General features: G+C 33.5%; 1 protein-coding gene across 1 annotated transcript in view; it reads left to right on the forward strand.

The window, feature by feature from the left end:
- The first annotated feature begins 18,169 nt into the window (after positions 1 to 18,169).
- LOC133331018 (dmX-like protein 2) overlaps positions 18,170 to 23,726 on the forward strand; it is a 190,910-nt gene continuing 185,353 nt past the window's right edge. The window contains exon 1 of the mRNA XM_061539419.1: positions 18,170 to 18,265. Coding sequence (XP_061395403.1) covers positions 18,179 to 18,265 — 87 coding nt within the window. The 5' untranslated portion in view covers positions 18,170 to 18,178. The remainder of the gene's footprint in view (positions 18,266 to 23,726) is intronic.

Genomic DNA, 23,726 nt, shown 5'->3' on the forward strand with positions numbered 1-23,726 from the left:
TTCTGCATTCGACACTGAATATGCTTCAAAATGTTATTTCAATTGTTGGATATATGAATCCCATTGTTGCAATTCTTTATTAAACTCTTGGAAAACAGGCACCATAAACTATTCCGGAGGATTGTGTATTGTAGATGTAGGATCTTTTGAGGGATAACAAGGAACTGTTGTTTATTCAAATAATTTCTAAACTACTATTTACAGGGTTGATAATTTTGGATTATTTATTTATTTCATTAATAATACTAAAGCCTCCAAGGCCAATGAACAGTATTAACATCATAACATAATCCTAAGTAGTAAATTATAACTTAAAACTAACAAATTTACAAATATATATTATATAGGCTCCCCAGCCATAACTACAGATAAAAAAATGATACAAATAATGGACATGATAGCAACAACATAGCCAAAACTTAAGTATCAGATGCTTAAAAAACAGAATAATATGAATAAATACGGCGTTGTTTTTAAAGATGTATGCAATTACAAGGTGTACATATTAATATTGGATTACAGACAATGTTATTACAGATTGCACTACACTTTTTGACAAATTTAATTTTTATTTTTTGGACTTCACTACGCTTTTTATAACTTTCCAGTTTACTACTACATTTTTACACCTCTTAAATTTATAAGAAAATAAGAAATAACACAAATTAAATCAAAACAATATACAGCGCCATTATCCTCGCTATAACAGTCGTTCCACTTTGTTCAAACGAGATCAGAATTACCTTGTAGAATTTAGACGACCGTCGATTAAAAAGAAGTACTTTCAAGTTGATTACCAACTGAGTCCCCACGAACATTCCATAGCCTTTCGTTAAGTGCAGGACCTCCACTTCTGATCCAGCGTCGATATTCTCAATTTTAGACTTTATTTCCGTAACGTGCGAATTGATTGATCGTAGAATCTACTACTGATGTCTGCTATATTGCTAATTCTTTTAAGTCATGCTGGTTGGCCAAATAGGTTCTTCATATTGTTCTCCATTGACACGTGATCTTCGTCGTCCATTATTCCAAAAGCCCAATGTTTTTTCCCAGGCTTCATTGGTATAGTTCCCGAAAGAATTCAGTTCAACTTCGTGTTATGCATCATGCCGAACTCCTGCGTAGGGGATGATAGATACCAAGCAACGGCTCTAATTGGCTTTAACATGGCGAAGTCCAGGCTTATCTTGGTCTCTCTTTCCCCGCGGTATCACCTGGGGCATATATTTTCATCACCCCTTGAAATAGTGAGCTGATATGCGCCGCGAGTTCATCCATAAGAACTATAAAAAATGGGTTGATGCGTCGGGGTAGATGCCCACACTCGGAAAACCCCTCCTACTATGAAAAAGCAAAGAAAAAGAAAACCAAACCCCCCTAATGTTGACGACCCCCGCAAACGTATAAAGGACCACGATCTGTGAATCTGCACTTGGAATGTGCGCAGTTCTCGCTTTGGCGGATGAACTCAAGAAGTACAAAGTATTGCCTTACAGGAAATGCGATGGAAAGATGATCACGCACTGTATTATAACTGCCATGAAACGAGACATGAATTTGGCCGCGGATTTATGGTCAACAGGAGAATAAAAGACCTCGTCTCCAGATTCACTCCAGTAGATGAGCGAATTGCTATAATTCACATAAAAGCGAAGTTCTTCTACATCAGTCTTATTTGCGCCCATGCTGCGACCGAAGACAAAGATGAGCAGACCAAAGACATAATTTACGAGCGATTAGAAACAGCATATGATCGCAGCCCTGGCCATGACATTAAAATTCTACTAGGAGATTTTAATGCCAAAATCGGAAGGGAAAATATCTTTGGCCCCACCGTCCGAAAATTCAGCCTTCATGAAGAAACATCTGACAACGGCATTGACTTCGCGGCAGCAAAAAACATGGTAGTTACCTGCACCTGATTGAAGCATCTCGATATACACAAGGCCACCTGAATTTCTCTTGATCAAGCTACGAGAAATCAAGTTGATCATGTTGTGATAGACGGAAGGCATTCATCCATTGTTTTAGACATTCGATCGATCCGAGGAGCGAATATCGATTCGGACCACTAGCTTGTGGCAGTCAAGGTTCGCACTTGTCTTTTGGAGCGCAGCAGCTCGCACAGCGTCATGTGGTGTGTGAACTATTATATGATCTCGAATCATGTCGTCGACGAAGCTAGTTGCACAGTCTGTTGCGTTACATACGAAATTGCAAGCTCTCGCTAAGCCTCTTAAATCTGCTACCCATTCTCTGTATGTTTGTGTACTTCTCATTTGTCTCTTAAAAAACTCATACCGCGCTGCTACTACGTGTTGGCAAATAGCAAAATGTTCTGTTAGCTTCGACGTTAGCTCTTAATATGTAAATTGTTCGAGACACGCGACGCCAAACAAATTTTTTAATAAATCAAATACTTCAGCACCACACCACGATAAAAAAATGATTTTTGTTTTTCTGCATTCGACACTGAATATGCTTCAAAATGTTATTTCAATTGTTGGATATATGGATCCCATTGTTGCAATTCTTTATTAAACTCTTGGAAAACAGGCACCATAAACTATTCCGGAGGATTGTGTATTGTAGATGTAGGATCTTTTGAGGGATAACAAGGAACTGTTGTTTATTCAAATAATTTCTAAACTACTATTTACAGGGTTGATAATTTTGGATTATTTATTTATTTCATTAATAATACTAAAGCCTCCAAGGCCAATGAACAGTATTAACATCATCAACTTAAAACTAACAAATTTACAAATATATATTATATAGGCTCCCCAGCCATAACTACAGATAAAAAAATGATACAAATAATGGACATGATAGCAACAACATAGCCAAAACTTAAGTATCAGATGCTTAAAAAACAGAATAATATGAATAAATACGGCGTTGTTTTTAAAGATGTATGCAATTACAAGGTGTACATATTAATATTGGATTACAGACAATGTTATTACAGATTGCACTACACTTTTTGACAAATTTAATTTTTATTTTTTGGACTTCACTACGCTTTTTATAACTTTCCAGTTTACTACTACATTTTTACACCTCTTAAATTTATAAGAAAATAAGAAATAACACAAATTAAATCAAAACAATATACAGCGCCATTATCCTCGCTATCACAGTCGTTCCACTTTGTTCAAACGAGATCAGAATTACCTTGTAGAATTTAGACGACCGTCGATTAAAAAGCAGTACTTTCAAGTTGATTACCAACTGAGTCCCCACGAACATTCCATAGCCTTTCGTTAAGTGCAGGACCTCCACTTCTGATCCAGCGTCGATATTCTCAATTTTAGACTTTATTTCCGTAACGTGCGAATTGATTGATCGTAGAATCGACTACTGATGTCTGCTATATTGCTAATTCTTTTAAGTCATGCTGGTTGGCCAAATAGGTTCTTCATATTGTTCTCCATTGACACGTGATCTTCGTCGTCCATTATTCCAAAAGCCCAATGTTTTTTCCCAGGCTTCATTGGTATAGTTCCCGAAAGAATTCAGTTCAACTTCGTGTTATGCATCATGCCGAACTCCTGCGTAGGGGATGATAGATACCAAGCAACGGCTCTAATTGGCTTTAACATGGCGAAGTCCAGGCTTATCTTGGTCTCTCTTCCCCCGCGGTATCACCTGGGGCAGATATTTTCATCACCCCTTGAAATAGTGAGCTGATATGCGCCGCGAGTTCATCCATAAGAACTATAAAAAATGGGTTGATGCGTCGGTGTAGATGCCCACACTCGGAAAACCCCTCCTACTATGAAAAAGCAAAGAAAAAGAAAACCAAACCCCCCTAATGTTGACGACCCCCGCAAACGTATAAAGGACCACGATCTGTGAATCTGCACTTGGAATGTGCGCAGTTCTCGCTTTGGCGGATGTACTCAAGAAGTACAAAGCCGATATTATTGCCTTACAGGAAATGCGATGGAAAGATGATCACGCACTGTATTATAACTGCCATGAAACGAGACATGAATTTGGCCGCGGATTTATGGTCAACAGGAGAATAAAAGACCTCGTCTCCAGATTCACTCCAGTAGATGAGCGAATTGCTATAATTCACATAAAAGCGAAGTTCTTCTACATCAGTCTTATTTGCGCCCATGCTGCGACCGAAGACAAAGATGAGCAGACCAAAGACATAATTTACGAGCGATTAGAAACAGCATATGATCGCAGCCCTGGCATTGACATTAAAATTCTACTAGGAGATTTTAATGCCAAAATCGGAAGGGAAAATATCTTTGGCCCCACCGTCCGAAAATTCAGCCTTCATGAAGAAACATCTGACAACGGCATTGACTTCGCGGCAGCAAAAAACATGGTAGTTACCTGCACCTGATTGAAGCATCTCGATATACACAAGGCCACCCTAATTTCTCTTGATCAAGCTACGAGAAATCAAGTTGATCATGTTGTGATAGACGGAAGGCATTCATCCATTGTTTTAGACATTCGATCGATCCGAGGAGCGAATATCGATTCGGACCACTAGCTTGTGGCAGTCAAGGTTCGCACTTGTCTTAATGTAGCAGCAAAGATGCGATCTAACACAACTTGGAGACTCGAAGTCGAAAAGCTGCAAACACAACAGGTAGCAGAAGCCTACTCCGCTCAACTTACCCACATGCTATACGAATGCACTCCTTTTCCACAATGGCAAAGAATTGATCACTCCAACTGCAAACTGTAGCAAAAGCAACACTTGGTTACCAAAGACCACCATCAAGATCAGGAGTTTCGTAATGCCACTGATGCGAAAACGAGGCCTGCAGACAGTAGCAACACGTTATGTGATGGAGAATTATCGGGAGAAAAAGGAGGAGAAAAAGAGCAAGAAAAATGTGAGCGGGAGCAAATCGAGATGTACAGAAGTCAGAACGAAGTCCGGAAATTTTACCAACGGGTAAAACACCAAACCGAAGGCTTTGGTGCAGGCACATCCTCCTGTAGAGATAAAGAAGGAAACCAGGTGGCAGATACAAACAGCATGTCGAGGATCTGGAAGGAGCATTTTGAAAAGCTTCTGCTATCAAATAGTAGCAGCGAAGATGATACCCCAGAACCAATAATAGATGACGTTATAGGGTGTATACCACCTAGCCAAGATGAGGTCAATCGGGAGAAGAATAATAAAGCAGCAGGTGCCAGCCGAACTATTCAAGACTGGTTGTCAGATGCTGGTCAAGAGCATGCACCATCTGATTAGTACAATTTGGTTAGAGGAAAGCATGCATAATGATCGGAACCTCAGCATCCTGTGTCCCGTGCACAAAAAAGGAGACAAGACGATATGTGTCAACTATCTAGGAATAAGTCTACTTCCCATAGTATATAAAATGCTAGCGTGCCAGCGTGCTGTGTGAACGAGTGAAGCCAATAGTCAATGATAATATTGGACCTTACCAATGTGGCTTCAGACCTTGCAAATCCTGGAAAAGGCCCACGAAAAACACATCTACACATTCCACCTAGTCTTGGACTATAAATCTGCATTCTATAGGTAGTATTAAGCGAAGTGATGGAACGTGGACAAACTCTGGCAATGAGACTCTTGATCTTCTATCGTCAACTATATATAAGGACTATAGGGAGGGTGCGCAGTGTGTGCATCAGCCTATAGTTCGAACGAGGGAGGAGGAGAAGTTGATAGAAATTTCTATAAGCTACCCAAAACTGGTATGGGCGATAAACAGTTTTCAACCCTATAAGTCTCCTGGTTCATATGGAATAATACCGGCCATGCTGCAACACGCAGATGAACGAGTATTGGCATCTCTGCAGGGCATCTTTAGGACTTGTTGACTTCTGTCGTATACACCAAGTCTATGGAAAGAGGTAACAGTGATCTTCATCCTGAAAGCCGGGAAGCCGAGTCATATGCTACCAAAAGACTATAGACCGATTAGTCTTTCTTTCTTTCTACTCAAGACTTTAGAAAGGTTACCAAACTCTGAAATTAGAAACACTATTGACCATAGTAAACTTAGCAGAATTATCAACTCATCCTTAAGAGAGAGTTCTGTCAACAGAGGCACACCACATTGAGAAGTACTATCTCCCCTTTTGTGGTTCTGGTGATAAATGAGATACTTCTGAAATTCAATCATCAGAGGATAAAGGTTGTAGCCTATGCCGATGATGTAGTCCTGCTGGTTGGGGGTAAGTTTCTAATGAGTCTAGTACAGATCTAAATCGTTGTGGGGATCATAACAGGTCACTGCAAGATTAGATCTCTCACTTCGAAGTGGGACTCCAGTGGAGAGGATTACTGTCGTCTATGTGAGGACGAAGAAGAACTAGAAACAATTTAACATATCCTCTGTAAATTTCCATCGCTGATTAGCAGAAGACATAAACAGTTTGGAAGATATGAAATTGATAATCTAGCCTTCTTCTCTAAAACAGACCCAAACTAGATCCTAGGCTTTGTCAAAAATTTGACATGTCTAAAATAACCTTTCTTCCACTCTTCTTCTCCCGCTATCTTTTCTCCTTGCTCTTTTACTCTCTCTTTTATTTTCTTTGCAGGTAAAACAGGATGATCACAATGGACATAGTCTCCGAGTGGACGGTTATTACTAACAACCGTACATCCCTAACCTAACATAAATTGAAAACTTAAAACACATTTTCTGCAAAATCGTGTTTTTTTAGTTATGCCTGTCTTGCAGCAAATGAGCGATATTAGCTCTGTCTGTTTACTCGACATTTGGTAACAATTGTTACTAAATGTTGTCTGTTTACCCAAAAATCCCGTAAAAGAGAGTCAAGTGAGAGAGCAAGTTTGACAGTTCAACAACAACAAACTTACTCGAGTTTACTGAAAGAATTTTATTCAGTAAGATTTAACAAACTCAGCCATTTTGAGATCAGCTGTTTTATGACCAAACACAAAAATTATTCAAAACATTTTTTTAATTTGCAAAGTTCAATTTCAAGTTAAGTTGTATAAAAATTACAGAAAATGGAAGAAAATTCGTAAGTAATGCAAAGTTTCATTAAATTAGAAACTAATTCCTTATATATTTTTAGGCAAGTTCCAGATAAAGGGCAATAAAAATATAAATTTTAATTTGTTGAAATTTTGTCAATCACCTTGCGTAACATTTTATACCATGTTCTGACGAGCATTCGAACAACGTAGTTCGCTCTCAGAATTACCTACATGAATTAACTCGTTCATACAACACTATTCTTAATTAATGTCATCAGAATTTTCTTTTTCAAATTCGTTGTTTCTCCTTTTACACCGAAATCTCAACTTATTTATGTGTATTACCTATGAATTTAAATAGAAAAAGTTATCCTCTTTCTCCTGAATATAGTAAGCTATTTACTTTTCATTCATGTTTTCCATTTTTTCTGAAATTTTTGTTGTTTTTAATAAATTGTTATATTTTCTCAATTCAAATGTCACATAAAAAATTAGGAGAATTTTTTGTTTGAGTTTCCCCGCATTTGTTTCTTGTTTTGTACGCTAATTAGAACAAAGGGAAAAGAAATGCATATTGCATTATGTAGAAAACAAAATTTACATCCTGCTGCATATATAAAAACTATACAATTTTTTGCTTTTCATTCATCATTTTCAATTTTCATCATTCATCATTTTCAATTACTTCATAATTAAGGGTCGAACAACGAATGAGAGAGCGAACAACGCTCGTCTGTGAAATTGATATATTAATTCCATGGCTTAATGAATAGGTAGTCCATTTAGCGCAGTCTTAATTAACTGTCAAAGTGTGTAATTTCTACTTGAATTCGATGTGCAGTGTTGCCAACCATGTGAAATATTATATGGGAAAATTTGACAGATGGTCGAGACAAAAATCATGGCACAATGAATAGGTAGTTCATTTAGCGCAGCTGATGTCTTGATTAACTGTCAAAGTGAGTAATTTCTACTTGAATTCGATGTGCAGTGTTGCCAAACATTTGAAATATTATATTGAAAAAGTTAACAGATAATCGAGACAAAAACAAATGTTTTTGTTTTGATACATCACCTTATTATTGCATCATGACAAAACAATGGTTTTTGTTTTGGTACATAACCTTATTATTGCATCATGATTAATTCCATATTAGAAGGTTTGCCATTTCAATTTCTCAAATAAGACTACCTTGCCATGGATTTATAATTCAACACATATTTGGTCTGTTCCAGTACTTTTTAAATAGTATATATAGTAATAGGGAAACATTTCAAAATCGCTCTCAGAGTACAAAATAATAAGTTCGGGAACGGAAAACTATTGAAAATGCCAAAATTAGATGGCATACAGCATGAAAATTAAAAAACATGAATGAAAATCTATCAAATTTATATTTCTATCTATTCCACATCTTTCCTATAATTGAGCCATTGCCATATATATGTGTAACACATATGAAAATGCTGGGAATAGCGAGTTATTCCTTGAAGAAAGATTTGCTTCCTCAAATTTTCCCAGCAGGCAGATTGAGTAAATTGAATACAGGAGCACATTTAATAAAGAACAATTTTAAATTGTATGCGTTCCCAATTTTCCTGTTGGGTGATTTTTAAAAACATAATTTGTCAAATTCATATTGACACTAGTATTACGTTGGAATCAAATCAGCTGGGATTTGCTGTTACCTTTTATAATTGTACCATGATTTAAGCTGTGTTCCCAAATCTGCAATATAGTACTATATTGTACTAGTTCTGGAATTTTTGCCTTACCCCGAAAAGTAGGAAGTTAAATTTAAGAGAGTTAAAACCAAAATGGCGTTCTCTTCTCCTATTTTCTGCAAGACCAATTTGGCCTTGCACGAAATAGTAAATGTAGTCGATTGTGAATTTGACATTTGATTGCCAGAGATATACAGTCCGAAATAAAGCATATGAAAGTTAGCGATTCAACAAAAGGGACACACGCACACACATTTGCTTGAAAATAAAACCAAATAAGAAATTTAAAAATGGGCAAACAGATTTTTTATTCTCTTTTGGAGGATAGTGAAGATGAATGGCTGGCAGAAGATTCAGATGAAGATACTATAGAATGAAGACTTGGGTTGGGAACATGCATATGTTCCGAAATTTCAAGCCCAATATCTCGGGATATCACAGTAATCAGCTCCAAGGAGGGCTACTAACGGTTATCATTTTAAAATGATCAGAGTGGCGCCCCTAAACATGACTTCTTCCATATCTTGTTGTTCTAGTGCGCTAAAACAATGCAATAAAAATATCTACCAATTTCAATAGCATTAACATTATGGGAGCGTCCAGCCATGTAAGCCTTTCCGTGCTTGGAGTCGTCGGGAACTCCACTTCTAAATATTCGATAATGTTTTCCTATAAAATATGCAAATAAAAAATAACTATTAATATTATCAAAATCACACAATGGACACCGTTTAACTTTTTGTTTCTTTGTGTGCATTAGGTTTCTGTAGTCTTTTTTTTTGTCCTTAACTGATGAAATTTTTGATTTGGACATTTCTTCATGTTTTAACTATTTTCCGTTCCTTTACTTTTTGCGTGTAAGTAATTTTTGATAGTTCGCTCTTTTACTAGCTTTACTATCAAAAAGTACGGGAACGAACCTTTAGTGTCATGGTATAATAATAGGAGGTAACAGCAAGTGTTGTTGCACAACAAACGATACAACAACCACATGGAAATTTGTTGTTGTAAGTTATACTAGTATCAACGTCATTTGTCAGAAAGATGTAAAAAACAAATTATATTTATTATAAAAATGTAATATTTTTGAATCCTCAAAATAAAATTGAATAACATGAATGAAAATCTATCAAATTTATATTTTTATCGCTTCCAGATCTTTCATCTAAATGAGCCATTGTCACATATATGTGTAACACATAAGAAAATGCTGGGAATTGCGAGTTATTCCATGAAGAAAGATTTGCTTCCTCAAACTTTCCTAGCAGGCGGATTGAGTAAATTGAATATAGGAGGACATTTAATAAAGAACAATTTCGAAATGTATGCGTTCCCAATTTTCCTGTTGGGTGATTTTTAAAAACATAATTTGTCATATTCATATTGACACTTGTATTACGTTGGAATCAAATCAGCTGGGTTTTGCTGTTATCTTTTATAATTGCACCATGGTGTAGAGTTGAGGGTCGTACTAAATTCATGCGTATGCATACGAATTATTCATCTCAAGAGTTAAATACATGTCAACGTTACCCAAAATTCAAGGAGGCGTACAAAAATATACATAATATATAAGAAATATACAAATTCCCCACTATGGCAAAATGTTTTGTACGGTCGATTACGCAAATACGTTGAATCGATATCTCTTAGTCTGCTTTTCCACAGGCAAATTTTTATTTGGCAAATACTGAGTTTGTAGGCGAGAGGTGTGTGAAGAAGAAAAACAAAAATTTGCCTGTTCAGAATTTGCCGTACACGCAAATTCTGCTTTGCTCTGTTCATTGAAAATTATTTTGTTGACATTTCCTTTTAAACCTATTCGCTTTACTGACACACAGCCGGCTTTTGTTTACAAACCTGTTGCTTTAATTTGTGCAAGTGAAATTTAATTTTTAATTTTTGCAATTTATATAATAAATATACAAAAAATATATAAAAAATAAATAAAATATTAAAAAAAATCTTTAAAATGCAAACACTTTTGACTTTTATTTTCTTTCTTTTGTATTTTGATTCGCAAATTTGGCAAAGAAAAATTTGCTAATGGAAAAGCAAGCGAAAATTTCAAAAGAGAACACAAAAAATTTGCCAAATAAAAATCTGCCTGTGGAAAAGCAGACTTAGCGAACTATATAAAATCGCGAAACTAACTTAAAAAATTATAAAATGTATTCAAATGTTTCACATTCTTATTGAAATTTTCCTATTTTCTCTTTGTTTCGTTTCTATTTTCAACAAAAGAAAAAAACAAAATTACGTTCTGTCATAGTTGAATTTGTTCAACTTTGAAAATTCGTACGCTGACGTATTTCAAAAAGGTAAACTAGGGATCTTACGCGGATATTCTCCGCGGAGCGATAGCACGTCTGTATTCTTTGCTATGCATTTACACACTTATTTATTAATATAAAATGTGTTTCTTAAGAACTAAATATTACAATATTACTTAACCTATCATAGACTAATGTGTAAAAGAGAGAGAGAGAGAGTGCATCTGCCATAATACATGGAGTGGACACACACATTTCTTTATCTCACATGTGGAAAGCACGCTACACATGCTTATCAGTCTGTAGTGAAGATTACTCCCCATAATATCACCCAAACATACCACAAAATATAAAGTTGAAAATTTTCAACATTGACAATACGTATTTTGGATTTTTTGTTTTTTGAAAATAGAATATCAGTCATGGACAATTTTGTGTTTTAATTAATGTAAACATTTTTCGATCGATTAATAAACTGTTTGATCCATTTTCGTCGTTTTCAATTGGCACAGATGCAAAAAAGTCATAGGGTAATACGGACGTGTAACAAACACTATAAAGGTGAGAAAGTGATTATATTTTGAGTATTTTGTCTAAATTAGGTATGACCCTGGCACAACAAATAGGTAGTCCATTTATCGCTGCTGATGTCTCCATTAACTGTCAAAGTGGGTAATTTCTAGATGAATTCGATGTGCAATGTTGCCAACCATTTGAAATATTATAAGGAAAAATTTGACAGATGATCGAGACAAAAACAAAAGTTTTTGTTCGGTATATGAATGCTACCGAAATACGTCGACGTACGAATTTTCTATGTTGAAAAATTCAACTATGACAGAAGGTTCTTTTATTTTTTTCTTCTGTTGGAAATAGAAGCAAAACAAAGAAAATATAAAATTTTCATTAAAAATGTCTCGATTAACTGTCAAAGTTGGTTATTTCTAGATGAATGCGATGTGCAATGTTGCCAACCATTTGAAATATTATAAGGAAAATTTTGACAGATGATCGAGACACAAACAAAGGTTTTTGTTCGGTATATGAATGCTACCGAAATACCTCGACTTACGAATTTTCTTTTTTCTTTTGTTGAAAATAGAAACAAAACAAAGAATATATAACATTTTCATTAAAAAATTGATATTTGAACACATTCTAAAATTTATTTAATTTTCTTCTTGGTTTTGTTTATGGTGTTTTTACACGATATGTATTTTACATATGTGCTGTCACTTATTTCATCCATATGTAATTCCTTATGTGTGTCAAATTAGCAGCGTACACAAAACAATTTTTGTGTTCAAATCGGCATATGTATTTTACATATGACATAACCTTTAAACAAAAATAAAACTTTTATTTTTTCTTAAATCATCATAATTTTTTTTTATTTAACACCTACGAACGAAATAATAATTTGGAATTGTTGCCTTTTCATACTTTTCTTTGACTTGCAATTGAAATATTTTCTTCCAGCGAATCCTATTCGGAAAAAATACCTATGTAATTGCATATCGTTTTGACACATTGAAATTTCCATATGTTTCACATGACGAGTTCTATTTCCATATGTAAATAAAGTGACAGCATATATGTTAAATACATATCATGTAAAAACACCATTAAGGGCTAAGCAGAATGCTTGCGTTGAACCATCCGTCGCGTTATATGTTATCGAAAATACAACAACCACAAGGAAACGATATGCGTTTGTGTTATCGTTTCCTTGTGGTTGTTGTATCTAGTTCGCTAAAGGGCTATGCAGAATCCTCGCGTTGAGCCATCCGTCGCGTTATATGTTATCGAAAATACAACAACCACAAGGAAACGATAAAGGGCTAAGCAGAATGCTCGCGTTGAGCCATCCGTCGCGTTATATGTTATCGAAAATACAACAACCACAAGGAAACGATAACACAAACGCATATCGTTTCCTTGTGGTTGTTGTATTTTCGATGACAAATAACGCGACGGACGGCTCAACGCGAGCATTCTGCTTAGCGTGGTTTTATATTTGTCGGGATCGGGATCGGTGTTGAGAGTTTCTCTCTCTCTCAGTGGTAAATTGTGAATTGTGTTGGAAAACATTACCACAGGTAGGAACAAAAAAGTACGAAAAGGTACCTAAAATTCTACTTGAAATGATAATAAATCATAATTATCGAGAAATATTAACCAATATTCATACTAGTTATTTGCATAAATAATATATGTTATAATTTAAGCGTAAATGTATTCACGAATAATAAAAAAATCTAATTTTTGTTTTTGTACGTTTATGTAAATTCGTACCTTTTGTGAACAAAAAGTACGCTTGTTACAAAATTAAAAATAGCGCAACTCTAATTACTCTCTCAAGAGAGAGAAACTCTCAACACCGATCCCGATCCCGACAAATATAAAACCACGCTTAGCCCTTAACACAAACGCTCGAAGTTGATGTGCGCTGCGCTTCGGAGTTAAATATATTTGAACTTTTTGCGTGCGTTAACGCGATAACAAAAAACGCTCAACGCAAGCCTTCTGCTTAGGCCTTAAGAGATATGGATGCGACGTATTTGGGTAATACGGCCGTACAAAACATTTAGGGATAGTGGGGAAGTTGAATATTGTACGACTTGTTGGAATTTAGGTAACAACATGTAAAGATCGTTGTTTAAACAATTCAGACAATTTTCTACAAATTGAACCTTTTTATAAGGCTTGGTGAAGGAAATTTACATTATTGAAAAACATGACGACATGCATTTTTAAATAGTAATATTTTTATACAAGATCTTTTGTCAACAAAGAGAAAATACACCTCTACATTGCGGACTATAATGTCAAAATCAGAGTTTAAACAGCTAACGCCAAAATTGCAAAAACGCCGAAAATTACCGCATCGCTAGCTAAATTAATCATCAAAATATGCAGCACAGTCAATCACAACTGCAACAAATAGCAACACAATACACAAATTTTTAGAAAGCAAATCTAAATCTTCTTGATATTGTCAGCAGCTACAAAATATCAATGAACAACTACAACATAATTGACAACGCGACCAAAGCCATGATGCAATAATAAGGTGATGTATCAAAACAAAAACATTTGTTTTTGTCTCGATTATCTGTCAAAATTTTCCATATAATATTTAACATGGTTGGCAACATTGTACATCGAATACAAGTAGAAATTATCCACATTAATGGAGACATCAACTGCGCTAAATGGACTACCTATTTATTGTGCCATGACCAAAGCTTAAATGAAGAAAAGCACATTGACTGTGGCTGCATGGCAAGATTTTCAGCAAACAAAACCCGAGCATTTTCGATTTCAGTGTTGCCCATTGAAATGTTATAAATTATAAGAGAGAATTAAAAATCGCGATTATGATCATTTTATTTTATCGAACAAAGAAAATTATTTAATATATAATTTAGTTTTTAGTACTATTATTGACAGTTTTTGATTACAATTTTATAACAACACACAAAATGAAATGCCACTTTTCTAATTTCTGCGTTGGCAACACACAGAGATAAAAACAACCCTCGGCTGATTATTTGTCGGCAACGAAATATGAATATGTAGTCGTACTGCCGATTAGTAATAAAAGCTCGCATGCGTTTGCTGATTTAGTCATAATGTCAATATTATTTAGCAGTGGCTGTTTAAAGGTAATGCTAATATTTTTTATGCTTGTCAAAATAAATAAAAACAAAATCAACAATTTATTATGTTTATTTGAAATATTTTTAACATTTTACCCATGGCATAATAATAAAAGGTTTGAAATTTTGTTTGCTAATGGCATATATTGAAAATATTTTAAATGATTCGGGTAAAAAGAGTAAAACACATGTTTATATTATATTAAGTTTAATGTCAAACATTTTTTGCTGGTCGAAAAAGTCATTCAACTAGAAAACATAACAAACTTTTATCCAACGACGAAATCAATTTTTTTTGTTTGTTTCATAATTAAAAAACACAACACAATTTTATTTGATAATCTTGCAAAATCCGATCCACAAACACGTTAAAAATAATCCACTGGATTTATGAACATGATTAAGGTGACGTATACGCTATGGAATTGAGATCGAGAGTATTTCGTAATCTAAACGTACTTTATGTAAAAACCGGCCAAATAGAATTGAAATGCGTAAAATATCAGGCGCGAAACGAAACGAACTTCTCATTGAGGTCGTATCGCTGGTAACGTAAGAACTTCGAATTGTCACAAGAGACATTTGGGTATGAAAGGTTTTTTGTAAAGAAACAATAAATAGCTTCTGGGGAGATTATCCCAACAAGAAACGAAAGGAACTGACGAGGATCACAGGCGAGATCCGAAACTATAGTCTTCCCTGCCTTACCCCTCGACGGGCAATGCCATACATTCCCCACTAATAAATAGTTGTTTTTTATAAAAACAACAAACTGGGATTCAGCCTGACTATTTTGCAAAAAACAAAAGTAAAATATTTATATTGACCAATATTTGATTGGTGAGTGTTTAATTTCACGTTCTTGTGTGCAGTTTTATATTCTGGGTGTTGAAACCAGTTTAATACACACAGATGTATGTAACGAATTACGTACGTATACATATGTATATACTTGCCATAGTACTTTTCTGTTCGTATGAGGCCGAGTTACACATATTTAAAAATACAATTGTTGTTTTTGAAAGTACCCTCTAAGAGAGATTGTGGACATATTCATTTCGTAATTTTGTTTGTAACTCCTTGAGATGTTCGCTGGAGACAAAATGAAAACAAACATGTATATTAGGGTGAATACACACAACACAACATATGTATGTTAGGGTTATGACTTTTTTGCAATTTTTTTATTTATGAGAATTTATAAGAATATTTGAAAAAAGTCATTTTAAGTAAATATACCATACAAAGAAATGCAATCAATTCAAAATAACATACCTACACTGAATTGTAAATAAAAAATCCAAAGGCTAATAAGTTTCAAAGAACAATATCTCATTTTGTTGATAAGGAAAGCCATATATTCCGTGGAAGTTTTAAATATTTGGAATTAAATGGAATAATCATTAGTTCAGTCATAAATTGGCAAACGCTCATTTATCGCTACTATTTCATTATACCATTGTTCATATTTAATTGAAGGTTTCTATTTAAAATTTAAAAAAGTAGTCGAATATTAGTTACTGTAAATCAGTGTGCAGTGGCAAAAATTGCTAAATCATTTATATTTATAAATATTTTTGAAGTTCCCTGCATCTATAACTTATATATATATATTGTTGAATTTATTGAAAATATGCCAATCGACATACATACATAAAATGTTATGGAATGTATTTTTCATATTATTTCAAATTGACAGATGAGATCAAGGCCTATAGATAAGGTCACCCAGGGAGACCATTAGACTTGAGAAAAAACAGCTGTTTTCCAATTTCGATTGCTACCTGAGTGACCTTATTAATAGTTCTTGGATGAGATCCAAATTAAAAAGGGTTGCCACATCAAACTCTCAAATGAGACTACCTTGGCCAGAGTGTTGAAATCATGATAGAGCTAGCAATATATAATATATAAATTGTTACAAAAATTGACCATGGGATAGTGCGCCACTTATGGAAATTCTGAACGATTTTAAATGTAGGTATTAAAAGCTCAAACTGGACAAACTTAACGACGTTTTTATTTTTTTTTCGCTCCCACGCCCCAATGGTTTTAATTTATAAACACCAAACTGAATTGGTATCTCTACGTGTTCTGCCGAATAAGATGATTGGTTAATATTTAGGGGATTAAATGTACCAAAATGGCGAACATATGGCACAATTTTCACAATTACATTTTCCAACTCAATCCTTAATAAGTATTCCGAAATTAACTTTGACACTAATATTTAAGAAATAAAAAAATGTGGTTAATGGATGTGTGCTCATTAGGGTTATGACTTTTTTGCAACCTCGTATTTCAGTATCGATGGCATAATTATACAAGTCATATGTTTCCAATTTTTTCGACAACATTTTGTCATAAAGGAAAAAAGTATTATCGTAGTAAAAAATAGTATATTCTTGCATTACGCGAACAGACCAATTCAGTTTTCAAAATGTACACACAGGGTGTGTTCTGTGGCATAAATTGCTTAATAATTTATATTTTTTAATTTTTGGAAGATCCAAGCCTTTAAAACTTTTAAATATAAGTTGTAACATCCATAGTTAGTTCCTGGGAACAATGTTCAGCGTTAGAAAATAATTGTTTGTTAAAATTGTATGGAATTTATTTTTCATTTTATTTGAATTTGTTTGGTAAGTTACAACTTAAAAAGGGTTGCCATTATCATGTTCTCAAATGAGACTACCTTCCATAATTATGCCATGTCATCAAATCAATTTCTGTAGCATGGTAAAATAATACAAGGTAGGGCAGCTTGAGGTGAATAAATAAAATAAATATACGCAACAAATGTTTGTGTTTGTTTGACATTTCTTCCCAAAATCCAATAGGGAATACCATAAAATGTTTGTTTCATGTGTTGAAAACTCCACATTGTTCTCGTGATATAGCTAATGGAATTTCAAAGTATTAAACAATGTTAATAATTTGGTATTTTTGCCACTGAACATATGTTGTGTATAGATTTCGAAGGAGATTTTCCCATTTCATATTTGAAAGCTGAATGTTGTCAAAAGTAAAATTACAAAAAAATTTGAATCATACGTCTGCATGAGACTACCTTGTATAATTACGTCCTGATATTACCAAAAACGCGAAAAATTAATGAAATCAATTTTTTTCAAAATCGAGTTGGGAATATGATTTAGATATCGATTCATTCACAAATCATAAATTTCTTTTTACCAATGATGTATATTTTTATTTATCTATTTTTTTAATTGAATTTGTGAAAAAAGCCATTTTGTTCTACAGCAGTTGTTTGTTGTAATAAAATGCAGATGCGGCTACATTCTTATATTTACCTTGGTGTGAACGCTAGATAAAGTTGTTACACGCCGTTATACATATACGTGTAAACTCTGTACTCTACCTACGTTCAGTTTACCATCGTACAAAAACGCAGCAGATTTAGTCCTAATTGGGCAACTCTATTTCAATTCAGTATTGTGTAAAACTCCAATCAGAAATAAAATAATTGTTTGATTAAATTCTTGAAGTTATAATAAAAAATATATCATTTAATTGGTTAGAATGGTATAACCATGAATTGCCATCAAATTTTAAGTGGTGCCTGTAATGCTGGCGATCGGTGTTTTGCTATCGGTTCTGTAGAAGGAATTCCATTTACCGTAAGAATGTGTTTGCTTTATAAATATAAAATATGTTTTTACTTGTGTAGACAATTATTTTTCGATGTAGCAAAAAAATCTATTTTCTTAATTAGTTCATTAACAAAATGACATATGGCATAATTTTATGATGAAAGAATGACAAACAAACCTTAGTATTTTTTTTGTCTATCCTGTGTTTATTATTATGAGTAAATGGTGACCTTATTTGCTACAATATCCATATATACATATGTATTTATATGAAAGTGATACAAATTATATCAATCAGCTGATTGTTACATATCTATAAATCAATATGTGAAAATAAAAAAAATATTCTTCGACAACTCTTACCTATAATTATATCATTTGGAAAAAATTAGCATTGTGGCGAAAAATAAAAAAAAATATTTAATGCACATTATTACTTTATTTCAGCTGAATGTTTAACAATTTTGCTTTTATAAAAAAAACGACCTGTTCATCAGGTGACAGAATTGTGTACTTCTGGCAAATAATTAAAAAGAGTTTCAAATATTCTGTATTGCATATTAAAATGTTTAGTCCATCACCGCTTATGAAATTTTTACTAAACGATTCTAAAATATGTCCAACTGCATAGTTATTTACATGTTCCAACATTTATTGTTCAAAATATTTGTTTCTAGATTTGTGGCAATAAAGATAGATAAATGTAGGTATTTCTGTATTATGTACTTTTTCGAATTGTTTTATAAATTAAGATTGATTTTGTTTAAAATTCCCCCTGGGTCGTAGGCAATTTTCCGTAGGACAATGTATGGGATGCTTCCGGCTGTAACAGCCGACCAGGTACTACATTGATATTTTGCTGTGCCAATTAATGGGGGCTTAAGTCAAGTTTAGGGGCTCCACTCGGATCGTATATATTTTATGTGGGGGGAATGCATATTTCCCGAGAAGTATGCATTTCTCCCTTGAAAGGTCGGAGAATATTTTGTTTTACTATTTCCAGCAATATGGGTATCATTTAAAAGGTTATGGATAGTGTTTTAAAGCTAGATGAAGAATATATCATAATGTATAAAATACTTCATAAAATTGAAAAAAATTGCGTTGCCATGTATGCGCATGTCCAGAGATAAAAGTCTTAATCCCCGGCCGAAAGCCGGCTTCTTAAAAACCCTTTATTTGATTCTGAAATTGCACTTAGAAACTGATTTGGATTGCGTAGCCATGTATGCGCCTGTCCATTGGTGAAAGTCTTAAGGTCTCAAGTTGAGTTTATATATAAGACATTCATGGGGAAATCCATATTTCCCGAGATATGGACCTCTGAAGTTCCGGAATTCATATGCTCATAACTTCGACATCTATGGACCTATTATGGTAATATTAGCGGATATTTAGATAAACATGATTATTTAAAAGAAAATTTCAATCGCATAGCCGAATTTTCCATCTGTCCATAGGAGAAAGTCATAAATCCCCGCCCGAAGGTCGACTGTATAAGAAAACTTTTGATACAAAGGAAATTTTAATCGCGTAGTCAAATTTTCCACCTTTCCATAGGAGAAAGTCTATTTAAAAAAAAATAGCTTAAAAAATGTCTACTTAAAAATTCTTTATTTGATACTGCTCTCAAATGATACCGATATTCCCTTGTTGGCAATAGTAAAACGTTTGTTTTAAACAAAATATGTTTCGAACTTTCAAGAAACATATCTCGGAAAGTATGCATTTCCTCCACATAAAATGTATATCAGGATCAGCTATACTTTGTTATGAATAATGTTGATTGTTGTTGTCGCCGCCACTCGGTATCAGCTTTACTTTGTAATGTTTTACTTTCCACCGAAGACTGAATACTTAGTGTTTTTATTGTAAAACATGTCAACGTTGCACTTTCATTTGTTGTTTATTTCGATTTCGGATTTATTTGATTCCGGAATCAATTTACTTGTTTGTCTACCCATAGTATTGCGTTTGTAAATTAAGCTTCGCTGTAAAATGTTACCTCAGTTATTCCCATTTGAAATTCCTATACTACCATTTGAAATTCAAAGGATTGCATTTGAAATTGAAATTCATAACGTTTCATTTGAAATACATAATATTTCATTTGTTATTCATAACATTTAATTTTAACTTCGAATATTATTGGTAACATACAAAGAAAATGTATGAACTTGAAATGAATTGTTACGAATTGCAATTGAAAATATTAATATTAAATGGAATTCTTTGAATTTCAAATGTAATTTTACGAATTTCAAAGGGAAATATACGAATCACAAATGGAATTCTTTAATATAAATATTTTAAAAAATCATACTATGTTATGAACAATGTCTGTGGGTAACTTTGTGGAAAGCGAAAGATCCCCGACTATCTAATCCAATTGATGTGACTGTAAAATGTGACGAAAATCAATTTCAAAATAAAAATAAATTGTTACAAATCTTAATAACGATACCGATAACCACAGAAACATCTGAAAGAAAAATCAAATGCAAAGCCCACTTCTTACGTATATGCATATACAGGGTGGCCCAAAAAATACTGAAGGATTAAAAATAACTATTTTTTGTGTTTATTGATTTTTTTATGTTTTTAAATATTTAATTTAAGGAATAAAAAATTCAATGATTTTGACGCGTTTCTGCACATCATATGTAGCCATGATTTATCTCAAAAACCAGTAAATAACCTGCAAAAGACAAAAAAAAAAAAAAAATATATATATATATATTAAAATGTAATCATTTTAAATCGTTCAGTTTTTTTTGGCAATCCTGTACGAAGTAAATACTGATCACATGATTAAAATATCTAAAAATAGAGATTCTTTTTTTAATATGTAAACCATTTAATATATACACAATACATTAAGAGCAATGTAGTTGTATATTTATATGACCTTAACCCTTTGTGGCCCAATGTTGCCCACAGGCAACAAAATGTTTTATAGCTTATACTTAATATGCAGCTAGTAGATATATGTTATTTGGATCTCATATGTCAAGACCTGATTATGGATGATGCATATCAAAAGAAAAATCAAAAAAATTCAAAATGTAAATGGTAAAGTTATTAACTTTTCTATATAGAGAAGAGGGTAAATTTGTGTACATTACTAATTCGTGTATACAGTCCAAATTATTTAAAACGCTTCGCATTCAATTTGTATGTATTCTGCCATCATAATTATTTTTGATTCTTGTAAAACTTCATATATAGAATAATTTAAAATGATTTTTCAGCCGATTTTGCATTTGGTTTTCTTGATATTGGACTTTAATTTTTCCAAAAGAATGTACTGTATATCCAGAATGCAAGGATGTAGCGATGTCAAATTTTATGCATGTCCATTAAATCTGTGAACAAAAATTTGTTCTAAAATTGCGGAAAAAAATTCGGGGATCAAAGGGCTTATAAATATGAAATATTAACTTTAAATGTTAAATAAATCAAAAACGATTTAATTTTTTTTACAATTCTCTCTTAATACTTTTTTGTAGAACTTTAGAAGTACTACTTGTGGTAAAAAAATTTAGGGCCTCCGGTTTTTTATTTCCAAATAAAAGCCTCAAAAGAGCGGTCACTCACGCGACTTCAAATATACATGACTTTAGACACCATTGCTAATAATATTCTTTACATGAAAAAGAGATATCAAGCATTATTATTGCACTTTCAAAATTTGGCATATCCTTTATTTGCGAAGGATTTTTCTCGGTCACTCACGCGAATTTTTTGATTTTGCAGTTTATTCTGTAGTGTATCCATTTTAGTCCTTAAATTAGTATTTATGCTAATAACAAGATGAAAGAGTGCCAAATGTTGTATTTCTTTGAATTTTTTGCCGTTACTTCACGTAATAAAGCACAATTAAAGAAACAAATTCATCGACTTTGGTTTACATTTTTTCGGAAATGCCCATATACCAATTTAACATGCATACAATGATCTATATTAAAATAAAACATTGTTTTTTTAACTTAATCATCTTATTATTTTTAAGGAAGCTACAATTTTACTTTTTCATTTCGGACCATGTTATATCCACGGAAATTGTAGAAGTCAAAAAAAACTTCGGATGTAACAGTCAAAATAGTATGTGGGAGGTCACTTACACGACTTTCGGAGGCGAAATAAAACTTAAAATGTTAAATAAATCAAACACAATTACATTTTTTACAATTCACCCTTAATACTTTGTCGTAATTTAGGAGTACTATCAGTGGTAAAAGGAATTAATAGCCCCCGGTTTTTGTCACTCACGCGACTTCAAATATACATGACTTTAAACATCATTGCTTATAATGCCAAAACTCTGGGAATTGTGTGAACATTTTGAACTTTAAGCGACTTACATAAATACGGAATATCAAAATTTATTTTTGCACTTTCAAAATTTTAAAATTTGGCCTGTCCTCTTTTTGCGAAGGATTTTCTGGGCCACTCATGTGACATTCAAGATTTTGTAGTTTTTATCTCTTCAGTGTCTGCATTTAATTTTTAATTTAATTTATTAAGCATAGTAACAAAGCAAAAAAGGCCATTTAAGTTACACAAAACAACATAATTTATACTACTCGAGAAACGTATAGAATAATTATTTTTCCATAATAACAATTTAACACAAAGCTAAAAAACGATTCATGTAACCCCAGAAGGTACTGGGGCAGGCGTCTACTGTGAAAGGCTAGGCCTTGAGTTGACCTACAAGCTGGATAGTAATTGTAGTGTTTTCCAAGCTGAAATCTTCGCGATCTGGAAGGCAGCGGAATTGATAAAAAACCTGGATGCTGAGGTCGTTGAACCGGTGACTATCTTTGTGGATAGTCAAGCGGCTCTTAAAGCCATAAAATCTTGCTACATCAAATCCGAAGCCGTCCTCAAGTGTAGAACAGCTCTGGAAAAACTTAACCATAGCTATCGGTTGTGTTGGGTACCAGGACATTGTGACATCTTGGGTAATGAAAGAGCGGACGAACTAGCTAGACGAGGATCTCAATCCACCGATCTAGAAACTGATGACTCACTTAAACCACCCATATGTCTTTTCTATAGAAACTTTGAGGCATTCTTTGACGAAACAGCCCGCGAACTTTGGCACAACGAACCTAGGTGCAACGTGTCAAGATCAATCTGGCCGACTCTGTCTACTAAAAGAACGCACTAACTATTGAACCTGTTTTTTCGAGTTTGTGATCCCTACATGGATAGTCTATAAATTCTGGCGCTCTTAAGAAAAATAATTTAAGTTTTGAAATTTGAGTTTTATTCGGTTGTTCCTGGCTATATTTAAGTAGCAATATATTCTTGGTGATCCTTGAAGTGTTTTCTGGCTGGGTTTTCCGTGTTGCTGCAGTTTTTTTGGCGTTTATTTTGCTGAAGATGCCGTCGCAGTGTATTTGCAATGTCTGCAATGAACATATTGCAAAATCTAAATACAAAATTGGATGCACCGGCTGTGCAAATTACTTCCACTTGG

The sequence above is a fragment of the Musca vetustissima genome, unplaced genomic scaffold (assembly GCF_032173495.1).
Source record: "Musca vetustissima isolate MV318-11 ecotype Yass unplaced genomic scaffold, APGP_CSIRO_Mvet_v1 utg2887, whole genome shotgun sequence".
Lineage (NCBI taxonomy): Eukaryota > Metazoa > Arthropoda > Insecta > Diptera > Muscidae > Musca > Musca vetustissima.